The sequence below is a fragment of the Hyla sarda genome, chromosome 4 (assembly GCF_029499605.1).
Source record: "Hyla sarda isolate aHylSar1 chromosome 4, aHylSar1.hap1, whole genome shotgun sequence".
Taxonomy (NCBI): Eukaryota; Metazoa; Chordata; class Amphibia; order Anura; family Hylidae; genus Hyla; species Hyla sarda.
The window spans coordinates 30995269-31010414 of record NC_079192.1 but is presented as its reverse complement, the minus strand read 5'-3'; the positions used below and the strand labels follow the sequence as shown (position 1 = coordinate 31010414).

The window sequence follows — 15146 nt, the reverse complement described above, 5'->3', positions numbered from 1 at the left end:
GGGATTTGTGTTGCTGTGTTTATCTAAAAATGCATTGTCCAAACTGGATATAATTGTAACAAACCCTCAGCTGTGTAATGCATTCAGCTTCTAAAACAGTGCTTCCCAACCAAGGTGCCTCCAGCTGTTGCAAAACTACAACTCCCAGCATGCCCGGACAGCCGACGGCTGTCCGGGCATGCTGGGAGTTGTAGTTTTGCAACAGCTGGAGCCACCCTGGTTGGGAAGCACCGTTCTAGATCAATTAACAGAGCAGGGGGATCTTAAAGGGGTACTCCGGTGGAAAAACAGGTAGGTCTTTATAAGTCAACTGGTGCCAAAAAGTTAAACAGATTTGTGAATGACTTCTATTAAAAAAATCTTTACCCTTCCTGTACTTATTAGCAGCTGTATGCTACAGAGGAAATACTGTTCTTTTTTTTATTTCTTTTTTGTCTTGTCCACAGTGCTCTCTGCTGACACCTCTGCCCGTGTCAGGAACTGTCTAGAGAAGCATAGGTTTGCCATGGGGATTTTCTCCTGCTCTGGACAGTTCCTGATATGGACAGAGGTGTCAGCAGAGAGCACTGTGGACAAGACAAAAAATACATTAAAAAAAGAACAGAATTTCCTCTGTAGCATACAGCTGCTAAAAAGTACAGGAAGGGTAAAGACTTTTTTAATAGAAGCCATTTACAAATCTGTTTAACTTTCTGGCACCAGTTCATTTAAAAAATAAATAAAAGGTTTTCCACCGGAGTACCCCTTTAACAGTCAGTGCTGCAGTGTAAAGCATGGTGAACAACACAGTTAGACTGGTGCCACTAATTATAGTTTTGTCCAGCAGAGCTAATGGACTACATTTCCCAGCATGCTCTGGGTACTAGTGCCTGGCACTTTATGACCAGTAGAGACATGCCAATGAATAGAAGGCGATTTAGATTACGTCCTGGGAGTACAGTCTGGGTGGGGCCGACACGTCAGGTGTTTTAATTCCAAACAAAATTTCAATCAGGCACTGCCGAGGACACCCCTAATCATAGCTCAGCGCGGGCGGAGGGCCTTCCACCAGGAAGTGTTGCTCTTGGAAACCAAATCATGCAGCTTTCTGATTGGACGGTCTTGGAAAGTGGGCGTTACTCCATCGTTGAGTGAAGTGTATGTCGTGCGTTGACGCTACGGTGGCCGAAGACGGACATAAACAGCTAGTACTCGCCTGGCGTGGCCTGTTGGGTTATAACGTATGTTGTGACGGTAAAAGAGCCGGAGATAGAACGGAACATGAGCGGCAAGAGGAAAGGGGAGCAGAGTGACCCCCTGCTGACATGGGTATGCGTCCCCGGGGATGGTGGGGGAGGTGCACCGGGCTGCTGTTACCACCGGTAACTTTTCCAGCTGTTACTGCACATTACTCATTATTACTCAGCCCGGGGAGTGTCTGCTGTGGAGGGTATTTACCTGTAATGTCTGTGTATTATATGTAACATGGGGAAGTAGTTATGTAACACACTACAGGTAATGAGACTGAAATGTGTATTATTACTCCTAATGCTACAGCCCCTACTCATTAATACTATGAGAGTACTATACTACTGCCCCTACTCATTTATACTATGACAGTACTATACTACAGCCCCTACTCACTAATACTATACTACTGCCCCTACTCATTAATACTATGAGAGTACTATACTACAGCCCCTACTCATTTATACTATGACAGTACTACACTACAGCCCCTACTCACTAATACTATACTACTGCCCCTACTCACTAATACTATGAGAATACTATACTACAGCCCCTACTCACTAATACTATGACAGTACTATACTACAGCCCCTACTCATTAATACTATGAGAGTACTATACTACTGACCCTACTCATTAATACTATGAGAGTACTATACTACAGCCCCTACTCATTAATACTATGAGAGTACTATACTACTGACCCTACTCATTAATACTATGAGAGTACTATACTACAGCCCCTACTCATTTATACTATGACAGTACTACACTACAGCCCCTACTCACTAATACTATACTACTGCCCCTACTCACTAATACTATGAGAATACTATACTACAGCCCCTACTCACTAATACTATGACAGTACTATACTACAGCCCCTACTCATTAATACTATGAGAGTACTATACTACTGACCCTACTCATTAATACTATGAGAGTACTATACTACAGCCCCTACTCATTAATACTATGAGAGTACTATACTACTGACCCTACTCATTAATACTATACTACAGCCCCTACTCACTAATACTATGAGAATACTATACTACAGCCCCTACTCACTAATACTATGACAGTACTATACTACAGCCCCTACTCATTAATACTATGAGAGTACTATACTACTGCCCCTACTCATTAATACTATGAGAGTACTATACTACAGCCCCTACTCACTAATACTATGACAGTACTACACTACAGCCCCTACTCATTAATACTATGAGAGTACTATACTACAGCCCCTACTCATTAATACTATGACAGTACTATACTACTGCCCCTACTCATTAATACTATACTACAGCCCCTACTCATTAATACTATGAGAGTACTATACTACTGCCCCTACTCACTAATACTATGACAGTACTATACTACAGCCCCTACTAATTAATACTATGAGAGTACTATACTACAGCCCCTACCCATTTATACTATGACAGTACTATACTACAGCCCCCTACTCATTAATACTATGAGAGTACTATACTACAGCCCCTACTCATTCATACTATGACAGTACTATACTACAGCCCCCTACTCATTAATACTATGACAGTACTATACTACAGCCCCTACTCATTAATACTATGAGTACTATACTACAGCCCCTACTCATTTATACTATGACAGTACTATACTACAGCCCCTACTCATTAATACTATGACAGTACTATACTACAGCCCGTACTCATTAATACTATGAGAATACAATACTACAGCCCCCTACTCATTAATACTATGACAGCACTATACTACAGCCCCTACTCATTTATACTGTCAGCACTATACTACAGCCCCTACTCATTAATACTATGAGAATACTATACTACTGCCCCTACTCATTAATACTATGAGAATACTATACTACTGCCCCTACTCATTAATACTATGAGAATACTATACTACTGCCCCTACTCATTTATACTATGAGAATACTATACTACTGCCCCTACTCATTTATACTATGAGAATACTATACTACTGTCCCTACTCATTAATACTATGACAGTAATATACTACAGCCCCCTACTCATTTATACTATGAGAATACTAACTACAGACCCCTACTCATTTATACTATGAGAATACTATACTACAGCCCCCTACTCATTTATACTATGAGAATACTATATTACAGCCCTCTACTCATTTATACTATGACAGCACTATACTACAGCCCCTACTCATTAATACTATACTACTGACCCTACTCATTAATACTATGAGAATACTATACTACTGCCCCTACTCATACTATGACAGTACTATACTACTGCCCCCTACTCATTTATACTATGACAGTACTATACTACAGCCCCTATTCATTTATACTGTCAGCACTATACTACAGCCCCTACTCATTAATACTATGAGAATACTATACTACAGCCCCTGCTCATTTATACTATGAGAATACTATACTACAGCCCCCTACTCATTTATACTATGACAGTAATATACTACAGCCCCCTACTCATTTATACTATAAGAATACTATACTACAGCCCCCTACTCATTTATACTATGAGAATACTATGCTACAGCCCCCTACTCATTTATACTATGATAATACTATACTACAGCCCCCTACTCATTTATACTATGACAATACTATACTACAGCCCCCTACTCATTTATACTATGACAGCACTATACTACAGCCCCCTACTCATTTATACTATGAGTGTACTATACTACAGCCCCTACTCATTTATACTATGACAGTACTATACAACTGCCCCCTACTCATTAATACTGTGAGAATACTATACTACAGCCCCTACTCATTTATACTATGACAGAACTATACTACAGCCCCTACTCATTTATACTATGACAGTACTATACTACAGCCCCCTACTCATTTATACTATGAGTGTACTATACTACAGCCCCCTACTCATTTATACTATGAGTGTACTATACTACAGCCCCTACTCATTTATACTATGACAGCACTATACTATAGCCCCCTACTCATTTATACTATGAGTGTACTATACTACAGCCCCTACTCATTAATACTATGACAGCACTATACTATAGCCCCCTACTCATTTATACTATGAGTGTACTATACTACAGCCCCCTACTCATTTATACTATGACAGCACTATACTACAGCCCCTACTCATTTATACTATGACAGTACTATACTACAGCCCCCTACTCATTTATACTATGACAGTACTATTCTACTGCCCTTACTCATTTATACTATGACAGTGCTATACTACTGCCCCCTACTCATTTATACTATGACAGCACTATACTACTGCCCCCTACTCATTCATACTATGACAGTACTATACTACAGCCCCTACTCATTTATACTATGACAGTACTATACTACAGCCCCTACTCATTTATACTATGACAGTACTATACTACAGCCCCTACTCATTTATACTATGACAGTACTATACAACTGCCCCCTACTCATTAATACTGTGAGAATACTATACTACAGCCCCTACTAATTTATACTATGACAGAACTATACTACAGCCCCTACTCATTTATACTATGACAGTACTATAATACAGCCCCTACTCATTTATACTATGACAGTACTATTCTACAGCCCCCTACTCATTTATACTATGACAGTACTATACTACAGACCCTACTCATTAATACTATGAGTACTATACTACAGCCCCTACTCATTTATGCTATGACAGTACTATACTACAGCCCCTACTCATTTATACTATGAGAATACTATACTACAGCCCCCTACTGATTTATACTATGACAGTACTATACTACAGCCCCTACTCATTTATACTATGACAGTACTATTCTACAGCCCCTACTCATTTATACTATGACAGTACTATACTACAGCCCCTACTCATTTATACTATGACAGTACTATACTACAGCCCCTACTCATTTGTACTATGACAGTACTATACTACTGCCCCTACTCATTAATACTATGACAGTACTATTCTACAGCCCCCTACTCATTTATACTATGACAGTACTATACTACAGCCCCTACTCATTTATATTATGATAGTACTATACTACAGCCCCTACTCATTTGTACTATGACAGTACTATACTACTGCCCCTACTCATTAATACTATGACAGTACTATTCTACAGCCCCCTACTCATTTATACTATGACAGTACTATACTACAGCCCCTACTCATTTATACTATGACAGTACTATAATACAGCCCCTACTCATTAATACTATGAGTACTATACTACAGCCCCTACTCATTTATACTATGAGAATACTATACTACAGCCCCCTACTGATTTATACTATGACAGTACTATACTACAGCCCCTACTCATTTATACTATGACAGTACTATACTACAGCCCCTACTCATTTATACTATGACAGTACTATTCTACAGCCCCTACTCATTTATACTATGACAGTACTATACTACAGCCCCTACTCATTTGTACTATGACAGTACTATACTACTGCCCCTACTCATTAATACTATGACAGTACTATTCTACAGCCCCCTACTCATTTATACTATGACAGTACTATACTACAGCCCCCTACTCATTAATACTATGACAGTACTATACTACAGCCCCTACTCATTTATACTATGACAGTACTATACTACAGCCCCTACTCATTAATACTATGACAGTACTATACTACAGCCCCTACTCATTAATACTATGACAGTACTATACTACAGCCCCTACTCATTAATACTATGACAGTACTATACTACAGCCCCTACTCATTAATACTATGACAGTACTATACTACAGCCCCTACTCATTAATACTATGACAGTACTATACTACAGCCCCTACTCATTAATACTATGACAGTACTATACTACAGCCCCTACTCATTAATACTATGACAGTACTATACTACAGCCCCTACTCACTAATACTATGACAGTACTATACTACTGCCCCTACTCATTAATACTATGACAGTACTATACTACAGCCCCTACTCACTAATACTATGACAGTACTATACTACAGCCCCTACTCATTTATACTATGACAGTACTATACTACTGCCCCTATTCATTAATACTATGACAGTACTATACTACAGCCCCTACTCACTAATACTATGACAGTACTATACTACAGCCCCTACTCACTAATACTATGACAGTACTATACTACTGCCCCTACTCATTTATACTATGACAGTACTATACTACAGACCCTACTCATTAATACTATGACAGTACTATTCTACAGCCCCCTACTCATTAATACTATGACAGTACTATACTACAGCCCCTACTCATTAATACTATGACAGTACTATACTACAGCCCCTACTCATTAATACTATGACAGTACTATACTACAGACCCTACTCATTAATACTATGACAGTACTATTCTACAGCCCCCTACTCATTAATACTATGACAGTACTATAATACAGCCCCTACTCATTAATACTATGACAGTACTATACTACAGTATGCTATCACCACATGATATATTTATCCTGGACGCTGATTAGTAATATTAAACCCATTATTTATTTTTTGTCTAGATGCGAACATTTCAGGTGTCCGGTCCGTGTGCGTCTTACGAAGACCTGACAGGAGGAGTAGCCATTGGCCAGGTGTTAAATCGCATGTGAGTAGACGATGGGGGGGTTATTACCCTAAGACCCCTAGAGATGTCCAAATGTGGAATTCCAATCAGAAATTCTGGTGTCCCATTAAGATCAACGAGGAAATTCTGCATAGCAATTCCATAGTGTGAACACTTAGTGTATTGGTCACTAGAGATGAGCGAACTTACAGTAAATTCGATTCGTCACGAACTTCTCGGCTCGGCAGTTGATGACTTATCCTGCATAAATTAGTTCAGCTTTCAGGTGATCCCGTGGGCTGGAAAAGGTGGATACAGTCCTAGGAGACTCTTTCCTAGGACTGTATCCACCTTTTCCAGCCCACCGGAGCACCTGAAGGCTGAACTAATTTATGCAGGATAAGTCATCAACTGCCGAGCCGAGAAGTTCGTGACGAATCAAATTTACTGTAAGTTTGCTCATCTCTATTGGTCACTTAAAAAAAAAAAAACTACTTTTTGACATGTTCTAGAGCAATGTTTCCCTAACAGGGTGCCTCCAGCTGTTGCAAAACTACAACTCCCAGCATGCCCGGACAGCCAACGGCTGTCCGGGCATGCTGGGAGTTGTAGTTTTGCAACAGCTGGAAATAAACTCTTAGGGGAAAAAAAACGCAGTAGAGACAAGTTCAAGCGATAAGGCAGGGACCCCGACCAGTCCATACTTTTGACATGTCATTACAACCTTTAAAAAAAGAATAAATAAATAAAACTTTTCAAAGTGACAGCGCCCATTTAATGCAAAATTGTCGTGCGTTTGAAATGTTTGTAGCAAATCCCTCAAGTGAGCATTTACCCCCTAATCAGCTGTTAAGGATAATGGGGGAGATTTATCAAAACCTGTCCAGAGGAAAAGTTGCCCAGTTGCCCATAGCAACCAATCAGAGCGCTGCTTTCATTTCAAGGCCTCTGCAAAATGAAAGTAGCGATCTGATTGGTTGCTATGGGCAACTGGGCAACTTTTCCTCTGGACAGGTTTTGATAAATCTCCCCCATGGTGCAGTATTACACGTGCCAGACCACCACTCCATACCGACATGCTGGTGAGGAGGAACAGGGGCCCCCCCCCATACTAACGATTATAGGGCGCTGTAGTGGTAGGAACCCCAAAATCAGATATTTGCTGGCTAGCTATGGCGGGGATGATTGGCATTAAAAAGAAGGGTGTCCTCTATATATAGTCCCTGACAATAAATAAATAACTAGTTACAGTATTTAGGTGTGTATGTGTGTGTTTTCTTTATTTTAATTTTTTTAATAAATAAAAGAAGGATAAATCACACCACAACCCCATTTGAGTACTTTAACCCCTTAAGGACTCAGCCCATTTTGGCCTTAAGGACTCAGACAATTAAATTTTTACGTTTTCATTTTTTATTCCTCGCCTTCTAAAAATCATAACTCTTTTATATTTTCATCCACAGACTAGTATGAGGGCTTGTTTTTTGCGCGACCAGTTGTCCTTTGTAATGACATAACTCATTATATCAGAAAATGTATGGCGCAACCAAAAAACACTATTTTTGTGGGGAAATTAAAAAGAAAAACGCAATTTTGCTAATTTTGGAAGGTTTCCTTTTCACACCGTACAATTTATGGTAAAAATGACATGTGTTCTTTATTCTGAGGGTCAATACGATTAAAATGATACCCATTATTATATACTTTTATATTATTGTTGTGCTTAAAAAAAAAAATCACAAACTTTTTAACCAAATTAGTACATTTATAATCCCTTTATTTTGATGACCTCTAACTTTTTTATTTTTCCGTATAAGCGGCGGTATGGGGGCTCATTTTTTGCGCCATGATCTGTACTTTTTTTTTTGATACCACATTTGCATATAAAAAAACTTTTAATAAATTTTTTATAATTTTTTTTTTAATAAAATGTATTAAAAAAGTAGCAATTTTGGACTTTTTTTTTTTGTTTTTTCGTTCACGCCGTTCACCTTACGGGATTATTAACATTTTATTTTAATAGTTCGGACATTTACGCACGCGGCGATACCAAATATGTCTATAAAATTTATTTTTTACGCTTTTTGGGCGTAAAATAGGGAAAAACGGACGTTTTACTTTTTTATTGGGGGAGGGGATTTTTCACTTTTTTTTTTTTTTACTTTGACTTTTACATTTTTTTTACATTTTTTTTTTTTACACTTGAATAGTCCCCATAGGGGACTATTCATAGCAATACCATGATTGCTAATACTGATCTGTTCTATGTATAGGACATAGAACAGATCAGTGTTTTCGGTCATCTTCTGCTCTGGTCTGCTCGATCACAGACCAGAGCAGGAGACGCCGGGAGCCGGAAGGAGGAAGGTGAGGGGACCTCCGTGCGGCGTTATGAATGATCGGATCCCCGCAGCAGCGCTGCGGGCGATCTGATCATTCATTCAAATCGCGCACTGCCGCAGATGCTGGGATCTGTATTGATCCCGGCACCTGAGGGGTTAATGGCAGACGCCCGCGAGATTGCGGGCGTCGGCCATTGCCGGCAGGTCCCTGGCTGCGATCAGCAGCCGGGATCAGCCGCGCATGACACGGGCATCGCTCCGATGCTCGCGGTTATGCACAGGACCTAAATGTACGTCCTGGTGCGTGAAGTACCATCGCACCAGGACGTACATTTACGTCCTGCGTCCTTAAGGGGTTAAAGGGGTACTCCGCCCCTAGACATAAGGATAGGGCATAAGATGTCTCATCGCGCGGGTCCTGCCTTCAGGTGCACAGAGAAAACTTTGCTCCGTGCCTGATGACTAGCGGCGCTGACGTCACGGCCATGCCCTCTACGACGACATGAAGGGGCGTGGCTGTGACGTCTAGAATGCCGGATGCTGCAGCATCTGGACCCCCGCAGTCAGACATCTTATCCCCTATTCTTTGGATAGGGGATAAGATTAGAGATGAGCGAAGTTACAGTGATTCCATTCGTCACGAACTTCTCGGCTCGGCGGTCGCTGACTTTATCCTGCATAAATTAGTTCCGCTTTCAGGTGCTCCGATGGCTGGAGACTCTCTCCTAGGACTGTATCCACCTTTTCCAGCCACCGGAGCACCTGAAAACTGAAATAATTTATGCAGGATGAAGTCATCAACCGCCGAGCCGAGAAGTTTGTGACGAATCGAATCACTGTAAGTTCGCTCATCTCTAGATAAGATGTCTAGGGGCGGAGTACCCCTTTCATAATGTCTTCCACCACCTGTTTGAATTGAGATGTGGAGCCTTCATACTGTTCCTTGTTGTTGTCTCTGCAGAGATTCCTCGTGGTTTAATGAAGCCTGGCTGATGAGGATAAAGCCGGACTCTGGTGACAACTGGAGGCTGAAGGTAAGTAGTAGCTCGGCCCTATAGGTCAGTGTTTCCCAACCAGAGTACCTACAGCTGTTGCAAAACTACTACTATTGTAGTTTTGCAACAGCTGGAGGCACCCTGGTTGGGAAATACTGAGCTAAAGTAAGCAGTGCAGAGATCCCTACTAGAGATGAGCGAACTTACAGTAAATTCGATTCGTCACAAACTTCTCGGCTCGGCAGTTGCTGACTAAATGAGTTCAGCTTTCAGGTGCTCCGGTGGGCTGGAAAAGGTGGATACAGTTCTAGGAAAGAGTCTCCTAGGACTGTATCCACCTTTTCCAGCCCACGGGAGCACCTGAAAGCTGAATTTATGCAGAATAAGTCATCAACTGCCGAGCCGAGAAGTTTGTGACGAATTTAATTTACTGTAAGTTCGATCATCTCTAATCCTTACCACTAAGAGGGTGCATAGTCTCCTAACTCTACATATATGGGCAGTGTGGAGGGACAGTGGCTTCTCCTCCTACACAGAGCTCTTGATGTATTACTGACATAAAGCCATAACACTCCTTGTATTCTCTCCATCAGGTCAGTAATCTGAAGAGAATCCTGCAGAGCGTCCTGGAGTATTATCAAGATGTGAGTACCATCTTCTTACACTAAGATATTGTACTGTCCTATAACTCTTCTTATAGATTGCACGGCCCCCCTCCACTGCGGGGGCACATGGCGATCAGCTTGGGGCACATCCAAAAGACTTATCCCTGGTCTGGATGGCGCTCCCTATAACTCTGTCGGTATCCAGCTTCTCTCCCAAGGCTGGTACGTGTATTGTAAGAGTTCGATTGCACTTAGGCTAGGATTAGACTACAGAATCTCCGGGCAGAAAATTTCCGCCCATGAGATTCCGAGTGCGCCCAGCGCTGACTGAATCAGTCGGCGCTAGGACCGCGCGGACACTGCAGTCTCCAATAGACTGCAATGTGTACCGCGCGGATTTCCGCCTGAAGAAAGAGCAACCCCTTTCTTCAGACGGAAATTTCTAACCGGATTTTCCGTTCACAAATTCCGAAGTGTGAATTTGTGAACGGAAAACCATTCACTACACTATACATTTTGGCAAGCGGAAATTTGGCAAGCTTTGAAATTGCAGGCGGAAATTCCGTAGTCTGAACCTAGCCTTAGGGTGACTGTCATTAACATTGTGCTGGAGGTTGCCTAACTTATAGCCCATGTTGTTGTACTGATACACCCCTGATGAGGTAATGCAAAGTGGCGGACCGAAACATGTAGGGACAGTGGTGTGGGGTATTGTACTTATGTGCCATATATTCTACTATCCTGTACCTTTTTATACAGTTTGGAGGGTACATTGTCTTAGGAGGCAGTATTATAGTAGTTATATTCTTGTATATAGGAGGCAGTATTATAGTAGTTATATTCTTGTATATAGGAGCAGTATTATAGTAGTTATATTCTTGTATATAGGAGGCAGTATTATAGTAGTTATATTCTTGTATATAGGAGGCAGTATTATAGTAGTTATATTCTTGTATATAGGAGGCAGTATTATAGTAGTTATATTCTTGTATATAGGAGGCAGTATTATAGTAGTTATATTCTTGTATATAGGAGGCAGTATTATAGTAGTTATATTCTTGTCTATAGGAGCAGTATTATAGTAGTTATATTCTTGTCTATAGGAGCAGTATTATAGTAGTTATATTCTTGTCTATAGGAGGCAGTATTATAGTAGTTATATTCTTGTCTATAGGAGGCAGTATTATAGTAGTTATATTCTTGTCTATAGGAGGCAGTATTATAGTAGTTATATTCTTGTCTATAGGAGGCAGTATTATAGTAGTTATATTCTTGTATATAGGAGGCAGTATTATAGGAGTTATATTCTTGTATATAGGAGGCAGTATTATAGGAGTTATATTCTTGTATATAGGAGGCAGTATTATAGGAGTTATATTCTTGTATATAGGAGGCAGTATTATAGGAGTTATATTCTTGTATATAGGAGGCAGTATTATAGGAGTTATATTCTTGTATATAGGAGGCAGTATTATAGAAGTTATATTCTTGTATATAGGGGCAGTATTATAGGAGTTATATTCTTGTATATAGGAGCAGTATTATAGTAGATATATTCTTGTATATAGGAGCAGTATTATAGTAGTTATATTCTTGGATATAGGAGCAGTATTATAGTAGTTATATTCTTGGATATAGGAGCAGTATTATAGTAGTTATATTCTTGTATATAGGAGCAGTATTATAGTAGTTATATTCTTGGATATAGGAGGCAATTTTTATTGTGCAAACAAACAAAATTACAATTAACATAATTTCTTACAATGCAAAACAAAAATAACAAGCATTGTACACACAATGACTACTCAACTAGAGTATGTACAGAGTAATATTAAACTTAGAAAGTCCACATTTGCTGGAAAAGGAAAAACACAAAAAATTTAATAAAATAACATGACATCATCTGTGTTAAACCAAAGAGACATTCCTCCATAATTTCCCATTATTTTGGTTCCTCCGTATCTCTAATGACTTTACCCACTGGAGCTCGGACATGATCTGTCTTACTGCTGTGTTGTGATGGAATGGCTCATTGTGTATGGACACTCTAGTTCTCATGTGCCAATGGTAATATTTAATGATTGTTATAATTATGTACATTGTCTCTCTGTCTACAGTCCTGTTACTGGATGGTACAGCATATATGATGTCAGGATACGTCAGGTTCTGCAGTAATGGGATGTTCAGCTTACTGGACACTTCTTCCCATATCCTCCTCCCGGCCCTGCAGTCAGATATGAAATGCTCCATGGTCGTCTCCTGCTGACAACCCAGAGGACAGTTCCTATCTGAGACACTTAGATATTTCAGGTTACCCCTGACAAAGAGCCTCCCATGGAGCGACAGCCAAGTTATGTCAAAGAATTTTGCAGGGAGTCGTTTCCCATTGAGGAACTTAAGACTTTCCTGTAAAGTGCTGGTCACACAGTCCCTCAAGGCAAGTGGAGAGCAGAAGAAAGCCCTACAAACCCTTACGTATAGATCCTTCCTTGGCTTACTCTCTATATAGGACTTCTCAATGCGCCATCTCTTCAGACATCTGAGCCCGTATTCCAGGTACGGGGGGAGGTAGTCACGCGTCCATCTCCCCCTCTTGAGACTGCCGCCTCGCACCCAAGACTCTGCAAAAGGCAATATCCAGTCCCTGATACTATTCGCCCACAGAGAGCTGTTTGAGTCCATGCAACCAAAATTAACTTTTAGAAACATGGAGTCAAAGAACACCCTTGGATTCAGCATATCCAACCCACCCTCTCTCCTCTGTAGGTAGGTGACCCCTCTTTTTATCAGGTTCAACCTGTTCCCCCAGAACATTTGGAAGAACAGGCTAAAGAGCCGAGCAGAGAAAGATTCTGGCAAAGGAAAAACAGAGACATACAAAAAGACAGGGACCAGGTAAGTCTTCAACATTTTAACCCTTTCTCTATAGGTCAGCCTCCAGTTCTTCCATCGCTGAACCTTTGCATTTCCGGCTTCCAACTTCTCTTCCCAATTTAATTTGGCGTTATCGTCCCTCCCGAATTTGACCCCTAGGATTTTAATATAGGAGGAGGCTCTCACAAATTGGAGCAGATCAAAGTCTGGATGAGAATCAGATATCCAGAGAGCTTGACTCTTCTCAAGGTTGACCAGAGACCCTGAGGCCTCCGAGTAACTTTTGATGGCCGCAGACAACATCTCCACCTCACGAGGCTCAGATATCACTACAGTCACATCATCCGCGTAGGCAACAACACTCAGGGGTAGGCAGTGGGGGACCGGCACCCCCTGAAAACCACACTCCTGCAGTGACCTCAGAAACGGGTCTAAGGCAAACACATACAGCAGCGGACTCAGTGGGCAACCTTGTCTCACCCCCGCCTCAACCCTGAAGGTGTCACCTTGCCAACCATTGATCAGAGGAAAGCTCTCGGCCTCACAATACAAAGTCTTCAGCCAATCGATGAATTGTCCCGGAATACCGTACTTTGACAAAGTGGCCCATAGATACTCATGATCTACTCTGTCAAAGGCTTTAGCCTGGTCAAGATTCACAACATATCTCCCACACCTCAGGGCTTTACATCTCTCAAACATCTCCCTTATGGAGATCACTGCCCCAGAGATGTTCCGCCCTTTTACTGTGCCATACTGACAGCCTGCCAACAGTGCCGGGGACAGACAAACTAACCTAGAAAACAGGATGTTTGCCAGAATCTTCCTGTCGACATTCAAGAGGGCAATCGGCCTCCAGTTCTTGATGTCACTCGGCTCTTTACCTTTAGACAGCAGAATCAGCGAGGACACTCTCATGGATGGAGGCATCAGGTGACTTTCTAGACAATTTGTGTAAACATCCACGAGGATTGGGGCCAAGAGGTCTCTGAATGTATTATAGAATTCTGCTGTTATCCCATCTGGACCTGGTGCCTTCTTCAGATGTAACTTATCAATGGCCTCTTTGACCTCTGCCACCGTCAATTCTGCTGTCAAAGGAGAAAAGTCCAAATCATTAGTATCAGGGAGCGGAGTTGTCTCCAAGAATTGGGTCATCTTGTCTCTATCCAAAACCTTCCTCTGAAACAAGTCAGCATAGTACGATCTCACCACCCCCAGGATACCCTCCCGAGATTCCTGCAAAACACCCTGGGAGTCAGTGAGACCGGTGACAGATTTATTTGCCACCCGCTCCCGGCAATTCTCAAAGGGATCAGGAGACCCTAAGGACCCATAATCCCGTTCAAGAACCAGGGAGGTATACCTGCTGTACTGATACTGCCTTATCTCAGATTTCAGCCGGTCTATCCTTTGTTGGTCCCCACCCGCCGAATACAGTGACTCCAATTCTTTGCGCAGCTTGAGATACTAGCCATACTTACTCTTCCCCTTTATAACTGACAGTCTCTTTAA

At 41.3% G+C, this 15146-nt stretch overlaps 1 protein-coding gene across 1 annotated transcript in view; it reads left to right on the top strand.

Annotated features, from left to right (window-relative positions):
- Window positions 1–1065: 1065 nt before the first annotated feature.
- The window catches only part of HOOK2 (hook microtubule tethering protein 2), a 52053-nt gene continuing 37972 nt past the window's right edge, over window positions 1066–15146 (top strand). Inside the window, 4 exon segments of the mRNA XM_056570344.1 lie at window positions 1066–1308; window positions 6772–6857; window positions 10119–10191; window positions 10746–10796. Of these exon segments, the coding sequence (XP_056426319.1) occupies window positions 1261–1308; window positions 6772–6857; window positions 10119–10191; window positions 10746–10796 (258 nt within the window). The 5' untranslated portion in view covers window positions 1066–1260.